Genomic DNA, 27,043 nt, shown 5'->3' on the forward strand with positions numbered 1-27,043 from the left:
CTTTTTCACCTTTAAGCTTCTCTTGATCTCAATGGTTTCCTGTTAAAAGATTGGGGCTTTTTGTAACTTGAGCAGTATCTGCCCTTCAAGGGGAAGCATCCCTCTGTGGGTTTGGGGGATCCCTTCTGTGTGTTATGAGGCACTGGGAGCACTGATGCTGTTCAGTGGGGGGGTGGTTAGAAGATAACAGTCACCAAAATGGCTCTGCTGTGCTTTCTGTGTTGGGACCTTAGTGAGGATGTGGTGCTCTTACCTAGGGATTTATTTAACATACTGGGGTTTTCAGGGACAGGTGGGTTTGTGGCTTTGCTGGAACTATTTTGGACTGCTCCTTCCTCCTGTATCTTGAAAAATCCTATGATAGGAACAGGCAAAAGCAAATATTTGGCATGTCTGAGCCAAGGCTCTGCTAGATGTGATGATTCAGCAGTCATGATTGGACTGATACCAGCAAAGGGCTTGATTTGGTTAACCACAGCCTGTGCCAGTGCCAGTGAAAATGGGAAGAACCTGTGCCAACTCATCTTACAAAAGAAGGGCAAAGTTATGTTCTTTGCTGAGTTTTTCTGGGAATGGCTAATCATTCCTTCCACAAGGACACCATGGTGTGCCTGTCAAGTCTAGGCAGTTTATTTTTGTTTAACGGGGAGGAATGCATCCAAGCCTTCTTGCAGCACAAAGGGATCTGCGAGCACTCTGAGCAGCGAGGAGTTGCTAGGATCACTATAAATGTCAGCTTTGCAACTAAAAGTGTTCATTTGGCAAGGAACAGCATGTACCTGTACAGAAAAGCTGGAGGACACTACCGAGGAGTGCTGTCTTACCTTTTACAAGGAGTTATGACTCCTCTTTCCCTGCTGTACTGATCTCCCGGTATCTTTAACTTGTGCTGTAACTGAAGAGATACAAGTGGCTCGCAGATTTAATAGAAATTTTTATAAACCCCCTTCCTAGATCTTGCAAATGCTGAGTTCTGCGTTATTCCTGGCAGAATTAGCCTGGATACTGTAGTGTCATTAAACCAGAAAAGATGAGCTGGGGCTTCACCTTTTTCTCAAGGTATGAATGGCGACCACAGAGCAAGGAGCTCCTGTGGTTGTAGAGGAAATTCAGATTGGATGACGGGAGGTTTCCAGAAAATAAACAGTTCACACCTCACAGTGCTTTTGGGGTTATAAAGGGTGGAAGAGGAGAGAAGGGACTCCTGGGGACCAAGAAGCTTCCTGCTTGCATTAATGTTATCTCAATACCAAATCCTTGCTGTAGTGGTGTTCTTCAAAACCACTAGTAGAAAGGATGTCACTGCTGAAATCTGAGTTCTTTCCACCTCTGCCTGGGCCTCAACATCTACTGTATAAAAATTGGCTGAACTTCAAGATGGCTTTCCCCCTCCCTGTCCTTGCAGAGGAGGAGTGGGAGAGGATGTGTCAATACCGTGTCATCGCAGCAGGACTTTTCTGCTGAAGGATGCTGCTTTCCTCTTTAAAAGTCTCTAGAGACTAAACAGCTGGAAACTTTAACCTAGATGTGTTTTGGGGGTTTATGATTAATGTCGTGTGTTGCAAGCGATGGACTGAGCTGGAGAGAAAACAGTTTATAGCAAAGCTGCTTATTTTTTCTTTCCAGTGCTAGAATCCTCTTCCTCTCTGTTTTTGCATCTTGGGCAGAGTATCTGTTCCAGTCCTCGATGTGCCGGTAACGTGGTCTGTTGTTTCAACCAACACAACGCATTGAGCAGTGTCTCGCAAGTGCTGCTTGCAACTTGGTCCTCCCCCTTCCCACATGCTGTATGCTTTTTTTTTTTTTTTTTTTCCCCACTATTTTGCACTATTTCACATCCACTGGAACTGAAAGTCTCTCCTGGTCTGTATATAGGAACAGCTGTTTTGATGTGTGGATTTAGTGTTTCCACTGAGCCAAATATAGGCTTTACGTTGATAGCTGATCACTGCTATGCTTAATGTTTAAATAACTGAGAGAAAGGATGTCAGGGTATTTTAAGAGATCAACCCTTCCCCCTCAGCCCTTTGTAACAGACAAACACAGCCTCTCACTGTTTCTATCTGTTGCTTCATTAAGGGCTCCATTCATTTTATAAACAACACAGCTGCTGACCAGTGTTGGGAGGGGGGGAAGGCTTCTGATTGCAACTGCCAAACAGTTCAATGCCTGTTCCCTGCAACTCAGCATGGGGATCGTTTGCTCACCCAGCACCTCCTGGGGACTGGAGGAGAATTGTTATTTGGATGTAATTAAAAAGGCAGCCCTCCACCCCATACACCCTGCATATTTTTGGCACTGGTGGCTGTGGGATGTACATCAGACACTGGATGCAGATATCACTGGGCATCTCCGGAAGATCCCAAGGGTTGGGAAAAGGGAAAAGGGGTAGCAGGCAGCTCTTCCTTCCCAAGCAGCACCACTACGGTGAGCTGTGACCCACAGCAGAGCTGGAAAAAATATCCTTGGGTGACCCGCCACTCTCTGCAATTGCTTATGGCTGAAGTGGATTATGGTATTCAGGTCAAGGTCAGTGCGCGAAGGGGGCTGGGGGAGGGAAGGGCTGTTTGCTTGGCGGTCACGCTCAGGGAGGGCTAGGGCAGCTCCAGGTAAAGCCTGCATGAGCGACGGCGCTCGGAGAAGAGCAAGAGCTCCCACCAGCCCAGACTTTAAGCCCCTGGCTCCGTGCGTGTGTGTGCATGTGTATGTGCATACGTGCGCACAGGTCCCCGCGAGGCTCAGGACCCTGCACGCAGCAAGATGGGCAGGGACGATGGATGGGGCTGCTGAGCTGTGGTTTCGCCCCATATGGCAAGACCTGGCTTCAGCATGGCGCATGGCCAACCTGCCTGTAGAGCTTGGCGAGCCTGCCCCAAGCAAAGGTGCCAGCCAGCCCCTCACTCACCGGTGAGATGCGTGCAGTCAGACCCCCTTGCCTTACCTCAGGCCTACACTTGAATCTCTCCAGCTGGGAAATTGTCATTTATTGACTGATTGCAATGTGTTTTCGTTTGGTTTTAATGATAACCAGTGACCAAATAAAAAAAAACAAAAAACTTAATTCTTTACCACCAGCTGCCAATGTTAAATTTGACCCTGGTGCGATTCCCTCCCTACCACACATGCAGGCTTGCGGCAGGGGAGATCTTACAGAAGTAGAGCCTAGCACAGGGTCAGCACGTCATCTGGAAAGTGCAAAGTCCTTAGGAGATGATGGGTTTCCCAGACTGGTCCAAATGCAGTGGCTGAGAAAGCAGCCAGGAAGCCTTTCATGCAAGATGGTGTGCTTGGCAGCTCCCACATGTGCAAGCAGAAGACACAGAGGCCAGATGGGACTTCTGGTGCCTGTAGAGGCAGCAGGGAAATGTGCTGCCTTTGCTGAAAGCTGTCGCCAGAGGCACAGTTGGCTGGAAAGCGCTTAAAAATGCAGAGGACTTCCCTTCCCAGCAAAAAAAAAAAAAAAGCACGCTGAAGGAGAAGGCTGGGGAAAGGGTGCTTTCTTGACTAATGTCCCGGTAGCCATAAGCAAGCCCAACACAGACCCATCACTGTTCAGGACAAGAGGCCACTCAAAGTGTTTAAATTCTTACTGAGACAGGTAAGCTACTTCAGGCTGGAAGGCAAACTTGATTTGTGGGAAAACTCTACAAGTATTTTTTTTCTAGAATTAAACGGTAGAATCCTTACTGGGGTTAGTTCTAAGGATATGTAAATGCAGGGCTATAGAAAAATGATTCTTTAATTTAAATGCTTTTCCCCATGTCTTTAATAACCTTGTTTGAACTATTTCTGTCTGTATGGCTGCTGCAAACAGGTTACTCCTGCAACCTCAAGAGAGCAGATAAAGAAGACATGCTTATGCAGGTTGAGTAACACACTCCACTTTGCTCAAAGACTCTAGACAAGCTATCCCAAGTCCAGTAAGAGTGCCCAGAAAAAAAAACCAAACACAAATGTAGCACCAGAAACAGACCAGCAAACCCAAGGACATGTGAGTCAGGGAACACCCGGCTTCCCCAAGCTGACAAAACTGAAGGAAATGCTCTCAGAGCATCCCTTTTTACCACATTACTGGTTATTTATTTTTATTTTTATGTGTCCTCCAGTTCAGGGCTTTGTCACAAATTGCAAACGCACACTTGGACATTGGCCAGGAGAGGAGATTGGAAAAGGAAAAGAAATGTCAGTGGCAAACATATTTCACCTTCTTTTGTTTGCCTAATCTTCTAAATGAGGTGTCAGTCATAGATCCATTAATCATTTACCACTTATGAGGTTATTCAATATCTTTAAACTGCAGCAGCAGCATGCCACCTATAAAACCTCACCATGATGCTGTATGAACAAGTAATACATGTTACATAGCTGGAGTAACTCAATCTGACACTGCCAAACCAATCTGTTTTTCCCATTAATTTTTCATGTATTTCAGCATATGAAGCTTACAGAAATAACTCTGTAGAACTATTTAAATTGGAAAGTCACAGTTTGAAAAGGTATGTGTATGGATATGTGCCTGTAGTTAATGAGAGCACTCTGTCTCCATCAGTTTAATAAACTGCTTGTCTTAAAATTCCTTCAAAAAAATGGGAGGAAAAAATCTCAGAGTTTAATTTACAAGATGACACAGTGTTTCTGAATATTGTGGTCTTCCTGGAGTATTACACATACACAGCACAATCCCAGTGAGCACATCAAAAATAAAGCAACTACACTACACCCTGTTTCCAGTTGCACGCACACCGAAATGGTGTTTTAAATTCTAGTCAACGCTCCATGCAAAGCCATCATTATAAGTTACATGCTTGCTTCTTCAGTGAGTGGATAACCTGCTTTCTGGGGCTCCCAAACATGGCAGCTTGAGCCACCATCCTGAGTCTGGTAAAGGCCCTACAGAAGGCTAATGGCTATGGTCACTGGAGCTAGCTGGAGTCTTGCCATTCGTATCAGCATGAGCTGACCCTCAAAATCCCATCCTCCATTCTTTTCCCAGCCTACAAGGCCGACAGGATGATTGTCATGAGCAGGACGCGTGTCAAACTGTCTTGGCTTACCCTGGATTGCAAAATTGTCACTCCCATCCTTTGTCAAACCTTTCCCTGGACCGCTGCGCCAGAGGGGTCTAACACCAGCTTGGATCCTGGTATGTCCTCAATGCTATTATTGTTGCTTTTTGGATGATGGTTCTGCTTTCAGGTCCCAGCAGAGACCTGGGCCCATTGTATAAGGCACTGTACAAACGTACAGTGAGCATCAGTTCCTGCAGGAGGAGTTTTCACTCTCAACAGAGGCAATGAACAGTAAGGCCTTGTTGTGCTGGCTCTGAAGAACGGAGGAAAAGTGAAGCAAAGGGCTAGATCCATGAAAGCCTTTGAGGATCCAGATCCTCAATGTATTTAAACAGTAACCACAAAAGTACTTTTGCAAAGATACATGATTTGCCCAAGGGCACACAAAGCCAGGGAATTGAATCTAAAGGCTAGTCTATTGCCTTAGTCCTAGGGCTAATCTTCTTGTAAACATCCGTTAAAACAAAGGATCTCTAATGCACCAAAAAAGGCAAGTCAAGTTCACTGGCTACAAGTGTTGCTCTTCCCCTTTCAGTGTCACAGGACAGAGGAGCAGTTGCACAAGCAGTAGAGCTAATGAGGTTTGATTTCCTATAGATTTGTGTCCAATGTCCCCACAAAACTCCTTTACAGCAGTGCAATAACCACTGTTCCCCATCCGTGATGCCTTCAGCTCTCCCTCTTCCATGGTTGCTTGTTTCCAACCGGCGTATCTGTTCAAAATCCCTTAATGCTGCTGTTGTGGTTGGGCCATGCTGCAGACGTGCTGGACGCGTTGGCTGCCTGTCAGATGTGTATGGGCTTGGTAGGGGCAATGTGGTGGGCCTCTTCCCATCCCGCTATTTTATTTCATTTTTTATTTCAGGAATCACAATGCTTCTGAGATCTTTACTCTTTTGCCTACTTTGTTTGCCATTCCCCACAAAAGGACTTCCTGACAAACAAATGTACAGTACGGTTGCATATGCCCTATTCCCTTAGGAAACCAGGCTAGAAACAGAAACATCTTGGGTGCGTTGGGCAAGATCTGTGGTTTCCAGGCATTCACTTCACTAAAAACTGACACACACTGGAGCTGCTGGTTATGCATTAGCTTACAATAGCTTCTTTTATCTCGCAATGAAAGCTGTGTGTTTCTGCCACTGCAGCGTTTGATTACGGTGGTTACAGCATTAGCTAATTGCAAAGCAAAGCAAGCCTATTAAATGCCACAGTTTTGGGTATGTCTTCTGATCCTGTTTTCTTATTTCCTGATGTGTACATGTAAGACAGAGAAAGGCTGATTATCCATATAAACACACATTATATATGCACTCCATTTTATGCACCATAGACTGAACCATAGGAATATGTATATGTAAATATACATATATATATTCATGGACATGTTCATAGATGGTTTTATATATAATATTATATACATTATATAAATGCACACATATAATGTTTTATATATGTATAGACATACATATATGTGTGTATATATTTGTATATATGCATGTACATATATGTATATATACACACACAAACATATATGGTATTTTAAGATGGGTAAGAACATGGGATTCTAAGTAACATTTAAGGGATCTGATTGAGAAAGAGGTCCTAGTATGGCTTCCCTACCAAGCACCTCAATACAAACCATTTTGCCTTTTGGAAAACATTGTCAACTTCTTGGCCAAGGCCTCTTTTTCGTATGTTCCCATGGACCTTTTTTTACCAAGTGATGGGGTTTAAAATGTAAGGTGCTCACTCTGGCAAGTGCTGAGCTCTTATTTGGGTGGAGGTGAATAGGTCAGATGTGACCTCTCCTGTCACATCATCCAGGCCAAAGGCAGTCATGAGGCTAGATCTTGCAAAGTGCTGGTCTCCTCATGTTCCTTATCACCAGAGGAACAGACAGGAGAGGCGCTTTGCACCTGCACTGGAACATGCAGACAGGGACCACCCTTCTTCTCTGCCACTGGGAATTTCCTGGAAGCTTCAAAAAAGAAATAGTAAAAGCCTTGAGTTAAGGAATGACCTAGCTCTATGAAAAATTTATGGGCCAAATCCTTGTATCCAAACAAAGATGCTTTTGAAGTTAACAGCTTTTGAAGACATACAGCATTTTTCCTAGATGTTTTTACATAGGGATTGCATTATTTTCAGCCTGCTCAAAAGAAGCTTTAATTTATCAAAGCCCAAAAGTTTTATGTCTCCCAGGAACTAATCTAGCTTCCTCTGGGTTTTCAAGATGAAGGCAGACAACTTGCCAACTGAAACTAAAGCAAAATCAGTGACTGATTTAAAACAGTTGCATCATCCAAAGTTCAGCCCTGTACTGGTCCAAACTCCAAACCATGTCCCACTCAGCAGTTCTGCTCTGCCACCAGGATTTTGAAAGCAGAACTACAGTTCCTCATGCAGAAACACCCTTCTACTCTCCCAAGTGAAGCAACAGCAAACGTGCCATGGTGCATGGGTGCTGTTCTAACAATTTATTGGAGAAAAAAACTGGCTCCATCATCCTTTAGTGATGATAAATTTATTGTCTGGAAAGTTAATGACAGTTTTTTTCTTCACTTAGCTGACATTTGCACGTGAAAACACTTCTGCGGAAAATGTTTACTCTGAGCAGCAGCCCAGTTGCAACTAATGCACCAGAAGCTATGCCAAGGGTTGTGCTCTCCTTTTGCATCCACTCATCCACAGAGCTGATGGGAAACCTAACACCAGTTTTCTCATTTAGCATGTGTCTCCTTTCCTCTAAAAAAGAGTAAAACGAAGGTATGTATCACTGGCAAGGTGGCAGTGGGAAGCAGGACGTGTTTGCTGGTAACACACACACCACTTCTATGTGAATAAAAGGGCACATGAGCTATTGTCCTTCATCTCTTATCTGACTCTCTACATTTCACCCTTCAGGTCTGCAGAGCTTGCCTAGGAGTAATACATAATCCACAGGTAAGGGGATCTATCCTGAAAATATGAGCTCTGGCATGACCATTTTGGATTCAGAGCATTCAGGTTGTTCAAGATCAGAGCAGGTAAAGAAACTGTCAAAATGTCCCTGGCACAAGATACTCCAAGAGATCAAGGTGAGTCCAAGGAGAGCAGGACACAGAAGTTCTTTGACCCAGCCTAGTGCAGTCAGAGATGGACTCATTGCACAGAGGTTTTGCGAGAAACCTTCTCCCTAGGCTTTTCCCATGAATTTCACCATGGGGTAGGATCTGATGGAGAATGACAGAGGGGGAGTTCTGGGACCAATCTTAGTGTGACAGAGACTAGAGTCTAGTCCTGAGGGTCAGCAGCATCAAAGACTGAAGTAAGTCAAATGTTGAAAATAAAACATATATGCCAATGCTCATTTTCCAGCTTAGACCACGTTAATTAAGAAATGACAGTAACGATGTCTGAATCTCATCTCTAAGCTACTGACAGCCATACTTTTGCTGTCATACTAGTGTGCTGTTTTTTCCTTTGGGCAATTAAACTGCTGCCCTAATAAATGACAATGCCAACAGGACTGTCATTTAAGTCCTGGAATCTGTGCATAGAGGAATTTCTGGCTGCCGTTAATGGATGGAGGTCTATTAGAGTTGAAAATCCTGCTTGTTCAAGGCCTCTCCAAAAAGGGTGTGGCAAAACAAGGACATTTAACATCCTAACTCAGGAAAAAAACAAATTGTACATTGGCAGTGGATGAAGATTCTCCTTTTATTTTAAAACCTCTGTAAAATCAGAGCAATGGGTCAATTCTAGCATTCAGCCAATTTAATTAGCGATTTCAGAGTAATCGTGGTAATGAGCCAAGTCAGCAAAGATGTCATTGGGGTTCTTGCAGTTCAGGTTGCAAAAACAAGCATTGATCCACATGATTTTCCAGGAAAACTGAGTTCCATCTGGGCACTGAAACCTCACTTCAATAGTCTTGGACTTGTAGGGTGTGCAGCACCTGTTGTCTGTGCAGACGCCACAGTATTTGGGTCTATATGGACTTTTGCTCACACATCCTGAGATGGTGTAGTTCATTGCTTCATTGGCCCTGTAGACAGCCAAGCACTTCTTCCCAGGCTAAATCAGAGAAGAACAGAAAAAGAGACAGGTTAATATTCATTGCTGACACAGGTAGGACATACAAACCACCTTCTCAATGTTTTCAAGCCGTTTTAGGAAGCATTTTACAGCCCTGATCTAGAGCGTGTGACAGATTTACACATTTAAACATATGAACCCAAAAGCTGCAAGTAGGATACTTGCAAAATACAGTTCACAGCCATGACCAGCAGTGCACCATCGCTTTTCCACTAGCTGAATCTCAGAACCGTCTGAACTAGCAGCAAGCACAGCGGACTTGGCTTGCCTTTCATTGCAAGGACCTTTTGGCTGGAACTAAAGCTCTCAGGGGAAGGTTTTCATACCGGCATGTGGAAGCACAGGGAGGACACGTTTCCACCTCTCTGCAGCACAGTAAGTCCATGCAGAAGTGCAGCCCTCAGAGGCCTGAATGCTGCCAAACAAAGGCTGACCCCGTGTCCAGGCACATCTCAAGAGGTGTGCGAAGAAACAGCCCCCACCTTAATGTGCTTGGTTATATCCACCTCGCAGGGCCGCATGTTGCACAGGCGGCTTTCCTTCAGGAGCCGGCACTGGTCGTTGTCATTGGAAATCCTGGTGGAGATGCCCAGCCCGCAGGTCTTTGAGCAGGGACTCCAGGGCGAGGTGTGAACGACGCAGTTCTTCTGCCAGGGTTCATCCTCTCCCTCGTATGCTGCAGAGACCAGATTAACCCCACATTATTCAGCTGGGGCAGCTTTCCATATTAAACACCCCCTTCCGAGCTCATTACACATTCAGGCCACTAACCCAAATAATTAAATCACAGCGGAGTGGCTCAGCATTCCTGTGAACCTCCTCATCCCACCCCCTTTGCCGCTGACCTACTTGTGTCAGACCCTCCAGTGCTGCGAGCACTCGGGGCCAGGGCTCATTTCTTTATTTCCCTTTGCAGCCTCGCACAAGGGGGTCCTTGTTTGGGACCCCCAGGTGCTCCCACAATACAAACACTTAATTACAGAAGCCTGCGCCAGCCAGTGCAGAAAAGGGATGAGATCTGATCTCACCATGAAGGTTTATTTCTGAGCCCATTCAATTGATTCCCTGTAGCAGAAAGTGGTCGGCAGTCTTTGCTGAATGGCTGAGGGGCTTGGGAAGCAGCCACAGCCTTTCACTGGGAGGAAGAGCAGCCTGAATAGCTCTCAGGGAGCTCGGCAGCCACTTGAAGAAAGGGTGGGCTCTGTTTTGAAAGTAGCCGACAACCCCAGTTCAGGTTCCTTCACAGCCTCAGCCAAAGTCCCCACTGGTCTGCAATTCACAGTACAGCCCACAGGCAAAACTGATAGAAACTCTGCTGCATTGAGCTTGCTCACTATTGTATTTATTATTATACTAATTATTAAATTAAATTTAATAAATGCTAGTCTCACTTCTATAAGACTTCTACTTATAAGAGAAAGTCAGGCAAGGAAAGCTGTGTTATGCCCATTTTGGGACACAGGCCATGAAGACATAAGGCCAATTTCAGTAGTAGATGTTTTGAATTTGGACCTACCTCACAGTTCAAAGTTATCGGGGACAGAAGTGAGGGCTAAACTTTGGTGGGTTTAACCCACAAAATGGAGACTGAGGCTTTGTTTTGTGCAACAAAAATACAGACCAAGGATTGGGAAAAAAATCCCTTACCATCAAGGAGCCAAAATCCTGGTTTACAACAAGCATCCTATGTCTCCTTGAGCTCTGTTTTTGTGAGGTAGTCTAAAATATGGAGCTGATGTGGCTAACATCACTACATTGCATCACGGGCTGTTATGAGGATAAATTTAAGACATATGGCAATGTGAGCCCACCTTAAGCATTTGGGACCATATTTGAGGCAAATGGGACCACCTCTGTGCAGTGGGCTGTATGATCCTCACTATGAATGTGAGCGTGAGGAAAGAAGATGCCTTATGTGATACATAAAATAGGTAGTTCAATAATGTCATCAGTCCAGAATTGCTGAAAAACTGTACTAACACAAAGACAATTTAGCCCAACTGGCAGTGAAACTTCCACAACAATAACTGTTTTCAAGGTGTTATGTAAGTTTGGGACTACTAAGATACAGAGACTTTAAAATCATACTACTAAAGCAATATAACCCAGACAGAAAGCCTCAGTCCCAAATTAAACTGAGCCTATTCTGTTTTCCAGAGGGCCCAGACTGAAAAATAAAAGGTGAAGTAATAAGGACTTGTTACATCTTCAAAGTGCCAGCAGATGTGTGCTTCAGAGGGGGCTTTGTCACACGAGCATGTTTGATGAATCTCATATTGCTGCTAAGGAGTTTGAGCACACCACTGGAGTTTGCATGATCTGTCCTTCACTACGTGCTGTATAAGAGTCTCTGTGCTTCGTTCACACAAAGACCAGATGCCTGCCAGGTCTGGCAGTACAAGCTGATACTTTGGTTGTAGACTCTGACTTCAACTGCCTGATGACAAAGGAGAGGTCCACCTGGCTCCCACCATACCTGCAGAAGAGATGTGGCGTGGAGACGTCTTCCTGATTTTCTTGGAGTCATCACAAATCCACTGCTCGCAGCACTTCCCTGCCATCTTAATCAGCTTCGGGTTTGGGCACCAGACAAGGGGAGGACGTGAGTTTGTGCACATGGGAATACAGCCCACAGCCCCGTTAATGCACGTGCAGTTGTATTTGCAGTTGGGCTGAAATGTGTCCCCGTTGTTATACCTGACTCCATTGAGGACACATCCTACACCGACAATCTCTGAAAGGAAAGAAAAAGAGAGAAAGACACACAGAGCACGGTTAAAATAATGCTGGCAACAAACAGCGCTGATGCATTTCTTTACCAAGCTGCTCCCTGGGCTAACGGAGCCAACGCGGAGACATGGCAGTGCTGCGTGGCGATGTGTTCAGCGTGGTGCTGAGCCAAATGTGGTCACACCGTCTAGGAAACTGTTGTCATTCTGAATCACAGCAAAAAAAAGAATCTTTTAATGCTTCATGGAAAAAAGAACTTAGAAAATAAAACAAGTTTTATCCACACCACAAATGCTCACTTAAAAAATCATTTCATGGCATGCTGGTACAAGTTATTCGCAGTAGGAGCAATCAAAGTAATTAAAATAGATATTGAGTGAAATTTGAGGTTTTCAGGGACATATAAGAGGACTACATGGAGCTGCAAATATGACACAGCTCTTCACAACACCTGTACCCTTCTGAAGCAGAAAGGGGGAGAGCCAAGGTAGCAAAGGAGCACCTAAAATGGCACTGGATTCCTATATGTAGGCAATTAGATCCCACTCAGTTTATCACAGAATAGTTTTCTTGGAAAATGAAGTAACAGATTATAAATCCATGGAAATCAGTATTTGATGTATATTTTTAAATAAAATCACCAAAAAATCAAGCTTTTTGATTGCCCATGAACAGGAATTACATTGATTCAAAAAGCAGCAACTTTTTTGTTTCAAAGTTACGAACAGTTATTTGGAACCAATTTGCAGAAATCTTCTAATAGAAAATTCAAACTTCAGTTTCTTGTTTGGTCACACGGAGGCAGTGCGCACACACCGATCAGGTTGCTTAAGTTTTAAGGCTGGTCGGAAATGGAGCTGCAATGTGGCTGCTTCAAGGCCAACGCAAATTGAAATGCTGGATTAAAATTCTGCAAAGTCTTCCTATTTTTAAAATGGGCTGAATGAAAACTTCAAACGCAAATCCCTTCTTCTGCACCAAGATGAGGGTTGTTGGAATTTGAAGCACAGATCCAGGTCTCCAGTTCATGCTCAGCTCCGATTCTGATCATGCTTCAGCCGTTGTATTGAAGAGACATCACTCACTGATGGAGCCAGAGCTGAGAATTCAGTTAAACTTCTGGGTGTGCACACGGATTATGACAGTTCAAGAAAATGCTGTATTTCCTGGTGTTTTGCTACCTGCATATCCCTCCTGGACTGTGTTAACTCAGCCTCCTGCAGGTCTCGTATATCAAGAGGTTCATCATGAGAACATCCCCAAACACAGACAAAGAGGATCTTGAATGCCTTCATGCAGAACCTTGCTGAGTCTGCATCTAAATTAGGTGGTTTGGGAGCACATCCCTGTTCCTGGCCCCACGTGCACAATGCTGGCGTCCCCACCTGGGCACGTGCTCAGCACCCTGCTGCCTCTGCTTCAGTGCAGAGAAAAGCCAACAACAAAAGGAGACCTGTAGCGACTCCCAGCAGGCTCCTGTCTGATGTCCAGGTGACCAGATCCTGGGACACACGCCAGTCCAGTTACAGCCTGAATTTCCCACAGTTTCAGTCCATTCCCTTTGCCAACACCAGTTCCTAGCTCTTTCAGGATCTTTATTTTCCACAAATCTTATTGTTTCTGTAGTCCTGCGTGCACTGGATTCTCTAGACCTAGCTTTTGGCATCCAGCTGCAAAGCAAATTCCTCACAGCCATTAGTCCCCAACACCCAGCGCAGGAGTCCCGCTCTTGCCTTCGCTCACCCTGCAGTCAGGGCAGCAGCTCGTGTACTCAGAGTGGAGTGATGCGGCCTATATATGACCCAGTGCATGAGAAAGAACATGTCAGCAGAACCCGTCATGTGCATCTACCTGGGTGATGAAAGCAAGGGGAAGACCACAACTTTCTATGGTAGCCAGAGACAAGCCACTTCCTAACCATGCAAAGACCTACTACTCATGCCCCTCAGCTGTGCACACCACAATGCCCCTCACCATATAACCGTAAGCGTCACATAATAGGGAATATATTGTCATGGCAGCAGGGATGTGAAAATGCAGATTGGGAATCGTTCCAGACCTCACTGGGGAAGCTGGGGATCAATCTTCCTACATCACTGTGCTGTGACCACAGGCATACTGAATGCCTGTGATGTACAGGAGGACTACAAAACCCAAAAAATATCCAACTAAGAAAGTAAGCATTTAAATAAATAAACGAAGCAATGTGAAGGTCTTTAAAGAAGCCTAGGAAGGCTGAGGTAGCTTTGAGACAACATCCAGCCTGTTTTCCTCTCCAAATTTCATGGCCAGCTGTAACGATCTCATTCTTGACAGATGTTTGTCTAACCTGTTCTTAAAGACCTCCCATGAATGCTCAACACACACTCCAAACAATACATTTGAATGATCTCATATCCTCTTTTCTTAACCTTGGATCTTTTCTAATCTTGAAAATCACTGTTTAAGCTTACAGCTCCTTTTGCTACAGTTATTTTGCCCATATCCTACAAAAATCTGGTTAGACTGCACTTTTTGCATGCTTGGTTTTTGTGGCTGATCTAAAGCAAAGCCATGTTTATTTCTTACTACACTTGCCGTCCTGCTGAGGAACAGCAACCCCTAGTATCATTTCTGTGAGGAACTGCCAGCTGCCCTGAACCTCTTTACTCATCAGACTTGCCCCTTGTGAAACTTCTGCTGATTTTCTAAGTTTACTGAAGCCCACTGTTTGCAATCTTTTGTCCTTCCTGTAGATCAGTTATTCTATCTATTCATTTCACAATCAGCTCTCTTCCAGGTTTCCTTCCACCTTTACATTTTCTATTAGTACCTCATTCATGGTTATATTCCAGCCTAGAAGATCCTCCCTCTAAATGTCTTTTTCCTGTTTATGAATCTGAAGCCATAAACAATATGCTATAACATGCTAAACAGTCAGCATCCTTTCTGATCAGCTATCTGTGTGGTTGTACCCATGATCCTTTCCCTTTTAACCATTCCCAGAGTAAAAATTTTCAATCATTTATGAGCAGATCAGATTCACCCTTGTTCTGATGTGGTGGTACATTTCTTTCCCCCTCTCTGGGCTGAGCTATGGTCTCAGAACAAGTGAATATATCTTTGACACACAAAACACTACGTCATTTCTTTTTCCTCTCCTTCTTGAATAAAAACATTCCAGTCACATGAATTATCCCACCAAGAGTTTGTTATGACAGGCGGGAAGAAATCCTTCTGCTTCATGGCAGCCAACGTGACTGAAACCATTGTAAGATTAAGGCTGAGACCTCAATTTGTCACTGAGAAACATTGCTAGGAGATGACTCATCCCTGACCCTCTTGACAGGATACCACATGCTATCCTTCCTAGGGATCCGTTGTTGGGAATAAGCCAAAAACATCTCCTTAATGTCATGGTTTTCATGTAGACGCCCATATTGCCTGTCTCTAATGCCAGCTGCATACCTACCCTTCCTTCATCCCCACCCCACTACAGCACCTCCTCCTGTTACGGTGAATACAGAATCATCTACTTGCAAATCTGAAGAACTTCAAATGCTTGTTGCTCCTTGCTCTTGGCTGCAGCCAACTCAAAGAGCAAGAATTCAGATGTCATTTCTCAGCCAGCCAACTGCCCTGAGAATGAAGACAGCTATAAGGAAGTGAAAGATGATGAATGGAGGAGCTGATGAGCGTACAGCCTGGTATCTCATGAGATAAATCTCAAACATTGCTTAGACTGAGGGGAGCTGCCAATGTTATCTAAGTCAAAAATATATGTACATCACTTACGTGCACATACTCCTATTTCGTACCTAGGTCTGTCTCCACTGTAGTCACAGTACAAGCCCCTGTGGAAATCACAGGTGTCGGCCTCAGTGCAACTTTCTCCACGCTGCTTGGCACACGTCTTGCAGCAGTCGCAGCCGTCTGTGACCAGGCTGACGCCTACCGAGCACCGAGGTGGGGACTTCGGACACTCGCACGGCCACTTACAGTACTGAGTCCGCGTGTAGGCCTCTGTCGCGGCAGGGACGGTGGGGGTCATGGTGGTGGAGGTCTGGGCAATGGCCTACAAACAAAGAAACACAGCTTGGAGAGCGTTCCAGAGAAAAGGGGGCCGTGAACCCTGTGGTGATTAGTCCTCAATCAAAATCCCCTCAGGTCTAGAGAGACTGCAAGGAAACCAAAGAATAAATGTCAAAAAGCCATGGGAAGGGAGCGGTCACTGCTCTCTCATAAACCCCTTCAGATACTAGCTGAGGGAAAATGCTCTACAGCTTGGACTAGCATCCAAACTCCATAGACCCAGCCTGCTGGTACTCAGCCTTTTCCAGACCTCTCCTCTCTAAACAGAGGTCTCTCTCCATGTAGGAACATGTCAAAACCCCTCTGATACATGAGAAGAAGGTGTGACGTGTCCAGTCTGTGTCACCCTGCGGTGCTTGGCTCTGGCAGAGGACTGTGTCACACCATAGCTGTTGTCCCTGTTGATTGAAAGATGGCTCTAGGGTCTCTTGGCTACTCGAAGTCTTCTTCACGTAGCAGTCACTGCCCTTCAGGTCACCAAGCAAGATAAAGGTCATCGTGTTGCAGTGTGAAAGGACGTGGCCCTGTTTGGCCTCATCTTCCTCAGGCTTATCCATATTTATGTGGGTCTTGCAACTAAAACACAGGATCCCATAAATCCACGAGGGGACCAAGAGCAGGCCTGTAAGCCCACCACCCTCACAGACACTCAGTCATGAACCTCCATGTTGTGAGGATGATCTGAAACCCACAGCCCTAGCACTCAATCATGGACCTCCTGAGGATGCCTTGGCCATTTTGTCTCTTGCAATGCCGTTAATACCACAATAACTGCCACTTTACAATGTCCTAGCCCTTTGACTTGAATAGAGATATGGTTAGAGAAAGGAAAAGATAATCTCTGAAACCAAAATCTGGCTAACTGGTTATGAATGTTGTGATGCACAAGTTTACCCACCTCTGAAAAATGTTTTGCTTGTCTCCATCCCCATAACACAACACACAGCTCCCTGACAGAATCCCAGTCCTAAGCATTGAAGCTACACTATGGCTATAACATTTTAAAAGAATTAAAAATATAATAATTAAAAATAAGTACATTTTTAAAAGAGTCATGTATTTCCTCTAAGCACTCTAACAACCACCCTTATCTATCCTTCACAGTGTCCGGACTACCATATTCAGCAGAAATGCTCTCTGTGAATCCTAAAGTAGTCATGAGGCTCTTAGGTTTGCCTGTGATGGGATCTTCCAGGTCTCACACTGCAGTTCCCATGATGTTGCCTTGGCCCACACAGTCAAACAACTGGGATATTTCTGCAGTAATTTTCCACCTACGCCTTTTGGCATATGCTTTTGTCCTACGTGGAGTCACTGTGGGCCCTATAAGTCGGATGAGTGTAAGTGAAGCTTCATAATGTTAGTGTTTCTCCCATTAGCTGTGCACAAATATTTGCCAGCATGGTGAGCAAGGAAGGAAAACTTTTATGGGGAGGATACTGCCAAGTTTCCATTTCCTGATCTCCATTTCCTTGGCAAATAAGAAAAAAAAAAAATAATGCTGCAAGTTAATTCAAAATCTGATAATCAGATAAAAAATCTGACCAAGGTAAATCAAGGTAGAAAAGGGATTTCATGTAACGCAGTGATGCTATTCCAGTAGACGCATTCAGGTCAATAAGATTGAGATAATGAAGTGCTGGGATACCTTAGCTCATAGCAAAACCCGCAGAGGGCAGAGGTTCATTGGCTTCTGCACTCAGCAAACTCTGGATGACATTTAACAGCACCAGCCATGCTTGTGCTTGTGGTGCAGGAAGGGTGCAAATCAGCCCAGTGACAAAGGAAAGATGTGCCTTTTCTACCAGGATCACTGCACAGAAAACCTGAGCTGCACATGGGGGTCAAGCAGGGCACAGTAGCGCAGGCACAGAAACAAATGGGGTTATTTACAGGCTATCTAACAGCAGCCAGAACATGACCCTGCTTAGGCACAGGTCCAGAAACCATTTCTGGTGACAAGATGTGAGGGCTGCAAAGAATAAGTGTGTAACCCTATAAAGTTCAGACAAGGAAGGTCAAGGTTTAGAAATTATTAAGGCAATCCATCCTTTCCTGGCTACCTTGTACTGTACTATACATTCCCCAGTGTTTTGTCCTCTTTTTACAGTTTCAGATGTCTCAAACAAAAGGCTTCCCACCACCTCTCCATGAAGAAAATGCCACAACCCAAGGCTTTGTGGGGAAAAGCATTCCCCAGAATTGTGATCCCACAGCCAATGAGCTATCCATCAGGATATGTCTGCAAAGCACTTTTACTGCCTTCTATGTTTTCCTTGTTAGCAGACTCAAATTTTATTAAAGTACATTTCTAAACCCGCTACTGCTGTATCTGAAGGTGTATTTAAGTATCTTAGTAATTAGTTACCCTGTATTTAGAACACTAAATTGTTAACACATTGCTAATCACTGCCAAATAGGCGATGTGTTTGCTCTGGGCATAATTCCCAATTCCATTAAGGCCCCCTTTACAAACAGTTGGCCTTCAAGTTGGCTTAAAATCACCTTTAAACTCATGTTTAAACTAAAACATACCAATATAATTTACTCCCACTTTAAGGCTCCTTGATACTGCCAAAGTTGTTAAAAGAGGAACATTCAGATCAATGAAAAGCCCTGGCCTTTTATTAGTAGTATTTTTCATTCCACTCACAATAATTTGAGTAGGTGCAATAATCTGTTACTTGAGAAGATAGGGCTCTTCAAGTGCAATAAACTTATTTACTTTGTTGCCGATCATTAAAAAAGTGCTTAATAATCAAATCTAGATACACAGACAAAAGTCACACAGTTATTTAAAGAGCCCATTGCCATGGCCCAACCCTGTAAGTAAATCCCTTCACAGACCCTTGTTTCTATTGTCAACATGAGCAAGCAAACAGCTTCTGCCCTGTGTAGATAGGAAAGCGTCTGTGAATCAACACACATAGCAAAGAGGAACCAATAAGCCCTGGTAGTCCTACAGTTTTAGTTAATATGTGAAGGATTGAGGCTGAATTCTTGTAAAGGACTGGGTAGCTGGGAGCCATTTGGTGGCTTGTGATAGACAGGAATTTAGAGTAAATTATTTAACAGCCCTTCCTCTAGGTCTAAAGCCTGAGCTGGCCAAGGAAGCTTTACAAGTGTCTTCATAGTGACTAGCTGTTGTAGTTCTTGGACGTGCCAGCTGAAATGTCCAGTGGTATGGCTGAGTAAGCCATAGGGAGGACACTTAGTGTAAGCATCTGCAAATAATCAGTGTGGACAGGCATCAAAATACTACGACCCCTGTATTTTGCAGAAAGGGAAGGCATGGAGAGATGGAAGCAGCATCATGTCCTAGGCTCCATCGCCACCCAACGAAAACCCAACCTTTGGAAATTGTTGTCCACTGGACACTAGAACAAGTGTACAACCTATACGGCTTCCAGCCCCTCCTCCTTTACCCTCCTAAGTCCCTCAGAGCTTTGCTATGGGAAAAACCATTCTGTAGATCTATAAAATCCTTGGCTTTTCCTTTTCCATGGTCAGCTGTCATCATGGGAATATCTAAATCCCTTTGGAAAAGTCATTCAGCCCTACTACTTCAATGTTGCAGAACATTTTGGGATATAGACACTTTCTTATTAATAGGTATGATGGTTAAGACATCATGAACACTGCTTTATAAATACCACAATAAAACCAACTTTTTCTACAGGTGCTATCAACAGGAAATTACATGGCCACCCTTAACTAGAAACAAACAAACAAAAAAACACCCTCATGTAAGTTAAGGTTTCAGGACTCATCTTTAGGGACAATATAATGTATAGGAAGACAACAATTATGTAAGAAATCCAAAATGAGAATGAAGAGAAACTTAACACCAAAAAGCACTGTGGTGGAGATTTGACAAGTTTATTTTAAAATGTCAGAAAGATAAAAGAATGTGCCTGCTAGGAAATGAATTTTTCCAGGTACGGGTAATTAACTTGTTTCGTATAATTACTCTTCGGTCTTAGAGTCTGCAGCTTTACCTTGGATGCTAAGGAGAAAATATTCCACCACAAGTTATTCATGAGCTCTAATTTTGCTGCTTTTGGAGGTACAAGCCCATTCTCACTAAAATAAGATGAAGCCCTTCTCACCCTCCCATGGCTGATAACTCTCTATTAAAGTCGCTCCTGATTTAGGCTTGGCAAGCTCCAAAATGACTTTCTTTTTGCATCTGCAGAGAATAGTATTTCACTAGCAACAATTTCCAGTTAATTTCTGTGTTCACATTCAAGAGGAAAGAAGGAGAAAATAAAAAATGACTCACCGCCTGCCATGGCCACAAACTCAATATTTTTAATAGCCATGAGTTTTACTATCCAAGTCTTAAAGATACAAAATGGATAGCAGCATTTTAGCAACATGTTCTACCTACTGGCAAAGTATATTTTCAATTTGTTGGAAAATACTGTAATTGCATGTTTGTTTTAGTTTTGAAACTGGAAAGACCAAGCTACAGTGTTGAAATCAGTGTATACAGTCCAAATTGTAAACCAGTCAGATATATAGCAGCACTTTTACATAATCCATGAGGAAACCTCCAGCTTTGCTCTTAAGCAGCAAAGCCCTAGATGCATCGCAATATGTTCCTTTCCTTCCAGTTTTACAGGTGCTTAAAAATATATTCATGTGTATTGACTTCACTGTTTCAGTGCTGTAGGATCTTACTCTTAAAGCCTTTTTCTTTCAAGTATTTTTCTCATCACAATGAACTGGGTAAAGGTAGGGAGAAGCTATCCACGTTGTTCCCCTCCAGTTTACTGATGCGAAAAAGTCCAGAAAGGACACTGACTTCTAAATTCAGTTCCTCTGGCTATTGGCAGAGCTGGGGAAATGGTTATGAGAAGTTGGCAGATAGAGGTCTGCTCAAACCATAGCACCTTATCAGCTCCTGCTGTTTTCTCCTTGGTGGTAATTTGCTCTAAAAGAAGGGCTTTGGAGCTCACTCTTAGCTGCACAAGCTGTGTTTTGCAGGGCACATGCCATTGGGTGGACTCCTTTTAATTTCCCACAGTAGAACACGTTAAAGGAATATTTTTAACCTACATTTCTGATACTGCCTTTCTGAGCAAATGCCAGATGTCATTGATGGAGGGATACGACGTGATCTGGATTATCCCCTGTCCTCCATCTCTGAGACACTCACAAGAGAAAACACTCAGTGAGGAATCTTTATTAAAATGTCCTCCTTACTACTATGTGATCAAATCAGCTGATTTGCAGCCTGACCCAAACATCCTTACCGGTGGGAGTTCACGCACCAAGGCCTGACAGCATCAGCCTGTCACTGTTTAGAAATAACTCCAGATTTTGCAGTTTGGCTGTCCTAAACAGGGACACTGAAGTTAAAACCACAACGCTAAGCGGATACCTAGGGTTGCATCTCCCAGGAAAGGATTGTGCATTTGTACTCTCTATTTGCCAGATAACACATCTGCTTTCTCCTGGTTCCACCTACTGGCTGAACTATTTAGACAGCACCAGCAGAAACGCCTGTAGCGCGAACTCCAACACCATGTACCACCCTGAATGCTCTCATTAACCAAAATGATTTTAAAAGGCACCCCAGGACACTCACAGCCACTTTCACAGAGTTGCAAACATCCTAACACTAACCCGACATAGCACAGTTCCCAGGGGAACGCAGTGTCTGGAACTTAAGAAGGAAAAAATGGAAAGACAAAATGAAACATAAATAATCTATTAAATAAAGCCACATACCCTTCCATCCCTCAGTTGCATCTCTGGGCAAGCATAGAGATTGCTTAGTTTCATCTCAGAACAGACAGAGGTTAACAACTCATAACGCATGTCAGAGATGGGCACATTAGCAATGAAAAATAGGAACTGTTTTACATCAGTGGGCTTAAAACAGGCCCTCAGGATAGAAGTTTGTTTCTTGATCTTGCTCAGCTGGAACTTCTGAGCTGAATATTGCTGAATATTTGCATTATTCTCACACCCAAAACAGATGGGCCGACAAAGAGCTAGTTCTTACAGCAAGATCAGCAGTAATCGCAGTACCATCAGGACTTCCTCGCTGTTATACTCTTGCTACAAATCCCTAAGTCCCCATGGATGCTCATAAACTATCACAAGGTAATACTGGTGACAAGAGAGCTAGCATCAGGACAGAGATATAAATCAGATTCTGCAGGACATGTAATGGTAAGAGGAAAATATCATTATTTGGGGCTCAGCTTCCCCAGTGCATGCATGAGCTTCTAGATACCTCATTAAAATTGATCCCAGACATGAAATCTCCAGAATATATTGTAAAATAATAGACTCTGAACCCAGAAAATATAGGACAGTTTTATAGATATCAGGTGCCAGCTGGATTTATTCTTGCTGTGTAGGCTGAGCAGAAAGGAAAGTTCTGTGCGAAGCATATTCAATAGCCTAACAAAATAAAATATCCACAGTGAGTCAACCATTAATATTTCTGTGGATCTATGAGTGATGAACAATCAACTTCCCATAACTTTATTTTGGGAAATGTGTCTGTGGGAAGAATGTAGGCAGATGTTTGGAATAGTCTTTTCTAACTTAGTTTAGACAATTGCAGAGTAAAGATTACATACATTCACCTCTTTGCCAAAATATTGCTTATACTGGCAAACTCAGTGTGGCCCCACATTTTCTTCACATTTTTCCATGGAGTATTCAGAGGGAAAGAACTTCCCTGTTAGAAAGCATCCTGATGTTTCGTAAGTGTTGTCCCAGTAAGAGTAACACTCACTTAGAATAGGGTGACCTAAAGATGTTTGGACATCTTTAACAAATTGACACTGCTACCACAGACTCCACTAATTGGGACGGCAAACAGCATAGTTTCTGTGCTCTAAGAACATTTTAATATCTTGCACTGCACATGTTAGGTTCGTGCAGCTAATGAGCTCATCCAGTGAAACTAGCTTGAACTAGAATTTAAAAAGTAACAGGGAACATCTGGAGGAGCAACAAGAAAAGTCTCCAGAAGGGACAAGCAGACAGACTTCAATTTTAGGAAAGCGGAAAGTTCATTTCAACCATCCAAGGTCATAGGATTACAAACCATCCTAAAACTGTACAGAACAAGATGTTGACATATGAGCCATGAGCTGGGTAACAAAAACAGTATCACAGTTCCAGCTCCCAGACAAGAGCAGACTGCTTTGGCAGAGGTTTTACTTTGCAATTAGCTGTGTTCTGCATTTGCTTGTCTCTTATTTTTCAGTCATGGACTTGAAATCAAAAGGAAGATGCCGTCTGTCCTCTTACTCCCTTGGGGACACTCTGTCCAAAGCTGGGCAAAAAAGTAAAGTAAGTAAAATTAAGAAGCTCCACTTACTTATTTTTTTTTCCCATGGCAAGAATAGCACAGATTTTATGGCAGTTTTCAAAATCATCTTGGTTTTCATTGTTTTTCTAATAAAAATAGAAATCTGCATTTTCAAGTATCAACAATTTTCTGTTCTAATGCAGAGCATTTTGACTTAAAACAACTTTTCATTTTAAAATTTCATTGTTATTTAAATTCTCAAATCTGAAACTGTTTGCTTGACCTAGTATCTTTACTTTCCTAGAGTTGCTGATGAACTGACAAAGTTATGCATCCCTATTTCCTTTAAATAGCAATTTTCCTCCCATGTCAATTTTCCACTGCTCTTTCCCCCTAGCTTTGCTTTTCCGAGTTGATCACTTTATTTTCCAACTGTCAAAGTGTCTTCCTCCTTGAAATCCATACAAAGGGCTGGTTACTTGCTCTCATTTTGCCAGTGTTTAATAGTTTGTTTAGATGGAATATGGAAAAGAATCTGGTCTTGGTGAGATCTCAGTAGATTAGTTCACTTCCCGGACTATAGTTTTGAACCCTCACTTTAAATGGGATATCAAGGAATTGGCAGTCCAGAGGACGGCAACCAAGATGGTCGGAGACCTAAAGGTCGTGACCCAGGACAAGATGCTGAGGGAGCTGGGCTTGGGTAGTCTGGCAAAGAGGTTAACAGGCGACCTAGTATCAATCCACTCTTCTCAGTGGTAGCAGAGGGTATACTAATGGGCAGCAGCCATAAAATGTAGTTGGGGAGCTTTAGTCTGAACACCAGGAAGGCAACTTCTTCACTAGAAGAGCAGTGCAGCACCGGGACAGGTCACCCAGAGAAGCTCTGAATTCTCCATCCTCAGCTGTTGGATTAAAGACCTCCAGAGGGCACTGACAACCAGCGTTTCTGGCAGTCTGTGAATGCATACCTTGCCAAAACAACACGTGGAATATGCCCATAAACCCAAACGACCGACAAGATGCCTTTATCAATTCAGTCCTGCGTTGTGCCACCTGAAGTCTGGTTCTGGCACAGAGAAATAAAAACTAGCCTTTCTGTGAAATGGTGCATTTAATGCAGACAAAAGAATTCTATTTTGCAGGTCCATCCCCTCTCATATCATAAGCACAGCCAAAAACGCTATTTGACAGATAATTATTATTTTATCTGGTAACAGGAAACCTAGCAGAAGTCCGGTTTTGCAGCTGGAAGATTTCAAGATAATAGAAAGAAAGAGAAGCTGCTGCTGCTGCTACTGCCACTTTAACGGTCCCTTTGGAACATAAGGCATGCATGGCTTCATCCAAAAAAACCATAACTGCCATGTAATATAGTGTTGTATCATAATATCAAAGCCACCTCAAAACTCTCAATGAAAGATGAGCAGTAAGACTGCATTGCTACATCCCTGTGGTTAAGTAAAAAACAGATGGAGCCTACGATTTGTCTGAATAAACAGCAGCATTTCCAGGCAAAAAGTCCCATCATGAAAGGATATTTTTGTGCCAAGCATGGCATATTTTGGTAACTGTAGCTTATAGTATTTTATGAGATCTGTTAGACAAAGAATGCAGATGGAAGACATACAGGTCAGAAGCATTCTTAGGGCCAACAGAAGATGCCAGACTTTTGCACACTCTAGGAGGACCTGAAGATAATTCAGAGACTGACTGCAGAACATTAGGACCCAGCTTGAAGTAATATATGTTATCTTACCCTTTGCCAGGCAAAATCATGGCAAAAGTCTCTTGTAGCATCTGAAGTGAGTTAGTTCTGTGTATGCAGAGACATCAGTAAAGCAGCATTTGTACATTTGAAGCAAAGGCATCCACATCAATATCTGCCACAGCCTGTTCATCTGACCTGGGTATAGCCTGGCCATACTTACGTGAGGAAAGAAGTTTTTCTTCACAGAATCGTGGAATACAAATGTTCACCCAGAGTCTGACCAGTGCGTGAGGCTGTTTCTAGAAAACCAGATCAGGAGACCACCAAAACCCAGAGTGGGAGGGGGTATCATCAGGTTGGATCTCACACTGAGCAGTGGAAAAGAATAACAGTAATACTGCAATTATAAGTATCAGCGATGCCAAACCCTATCCGTGTGATTTCTGTGTCATGCTTGCAAGGGCAAGTCTTGTGCCTTGGTCTCCACCACTCTGCATGGCCCACCTTAGCTCTACTGCACTTCAGCTCCATCTTCTCTCTTGCCTTCCACTACAGAGGCAGCCTGAGGGCATGGGGACAGCTTGTCTGCTTCAGCAGTGAGGATGTTGCAATCAAATGTGACCCCTTCTTTCTTTCTCCTGGACTGCGATACTTATTCCTCTTCCCAGCCAAGTGCCAAAGCAGAGCTGCAGTATATAGAGACCACAAATGATGAGAGGACATTAGAGGAGATCTTTTGGTCCAAAAGAGGAGGAAGTATTACCAGGAAGGTAGGAAGAGGAAGAACCTGCAGGATTTACCACTGGATAAAATCTCCCTCGATCAAGATCAAGTCCCATTCAAACCAGACAGAATGGGAACAAGAGATTAAGTGAAGGCTGAGAAATGCAGAACCTCCCTCACAGCCTCCAGAAACCCCACTGACCCTTGTTCAAGATGTATAATAATATTGCTATACTTGGAGGCCTTGTGACATTTTCACATCTGTATTGTGAAAAATTCAGCCGGTATCACCCACCATGAGATCCCCTGAGAATAAACAGATTAACTTCCGAAGATCACAGACCAATGCTTACTGCACTGAACTTCCCATACCCAGACACATCTGTGCAAGAGCCTACTAAAACATTGGTGCTCACTGCATGCAGGTAGAAAAGAGTACATGACCAGAGAGTGGAAAACAAGTTCCCGTGATTGGTACAGATGATGGGGAGTTACCGATAATGGTATGCCAAATACAAAGAGTTTAGTTTTCTTTTATAAGGCTACAGCAGTGTAAAGGAACCTTAACCTCTGTATATGAAAATCAGACTGTTTTCTAAAAAATCCGGGGATTGTTAGGTAAATGGGTTTGATTACACTAGTTTGGACAGATATAGGGAAGACTGAAGAGATGGCAAGGGCTGCAACCCTCTTCATCAGCGACTCTGCACAGTGTGCAAAGTCTGACATAAGAAAACTCAAGGGGGCAAAGGAAGTATTTATGGTATTAAAAACTTATTGAGCTGGGAACAGTAGTATTTAAGTTAAGGAAGGGAGACAGGAGTTGAAGACGATAACATGAATCCAGACAGCAAGAGGTTGGACTGATGCTCTGAACAGGTGCCAGGCATCTGGAAATCTCTGGAAACAGGACTGTAAGGGTGCTAAGATATATGGGAAGCGAATGAGTGATGTTATCACACTGAGGGTGCAGAGGCAAAAGAGACTCACATAGTCAGGAGACAAACCACAAAACCTCCCTGAAAGTTGAAATCGTATGAAATGGTTAAGGTGGGGGGGTTGGGGGTGTGTGTGGAACCACGAGCATGAAATAACCGGAGTGTCCATGTTGTCACAAAAAGGAAAAGAGAACTGAACACCTTCCACCTCCTCCTTCATCACACTATATGGGCATCTCATCACATCGGCAGCAGGACAGAAACAGTGCCACAGCCTATGCTACTTCCAACAGTCAGTCAAGTTTTCTGGCTTCACTATGTAAGTCTCTTATGCCTCTTTCAAAATCCTAGAAAATATTCTCATTACATTTCCGAGTGCTATAAACTGATTCATGGAAATAGATGCATATCCAAATAATCTACTTCAGGTTCAGGGATCTGA

At 43.5% G+C, this 27,043-nt stretch overlaps 1 protein-coding gene and 1 long non-coding RNA gene across 3 annotated transcripts in view; one reads left to right on the top strand and one right to left on the bottom strand.

The window, feature by feature from the left end:
- Positions 1-625: 625 nt before the first annotated feature.
- Positions 626-6,127, top strand: LOC115340843. The gene is made up of 3 exons (XR_003923208.2): positions 626-2,529; positions 4,994-5,143; positions 5,935-6,127. It is a non-coding gene; the product is annotated as an uncharacterized LOC115340843 (long non-coding RNA).
- Positions 6,128-8,752: 2,625 nt separating this feature from the next.
- The window catches only part of CCN4 (cellular communication network factor 4), a 35,705-nt gene continuing 17,414 nt past the window's right edge, over positions 8,753-27,043 (bottom strand). Inside the window, exons 2-6 of one of the 2 annotated variants that reach the window (XM_030012870.2) lie at positions 15,677-15,933; positions 11,847-11,883; positions 11,626-11,719; positions 9,632-9,825; positions 8,753-9,128 (exon numbers count right to left, since the gene is read on the bottom strand). In XM_030012870.2, coding sequence (XP_029868730.1) covers positions 8,829-9,128; positions 9,632-9,825; positions 11,626-11,719; positions 11,847-11,883; positions 15,677-15,933 — 882 coding nt within the window. In that variant the 3' untranslated portion in view covers positions 8,753-8,828. Of the gene's footprint in view, positions 9,129-9,631; positions 9,826-11,625; positions 11,884-15,653; positions 15,934-27,043 lie in introns of both variants that reach the window. The other variant, XM_030012868.2, reaches the window with a different exon arrangement.

This window comes from Aquila chrysaetos, chromosome 4 (genome assembly GCF_900496995.4).
Source record: "Aquila chrysaetos chrysaetos chromosome 4, bAquChr1.4, whole genome shotgun sequence".
NCBI lineage: Eukaryota > Metazoa > Chordata > Aves > Accipitriformes > Accipitridae > Aquila > Aquila chrysaetos.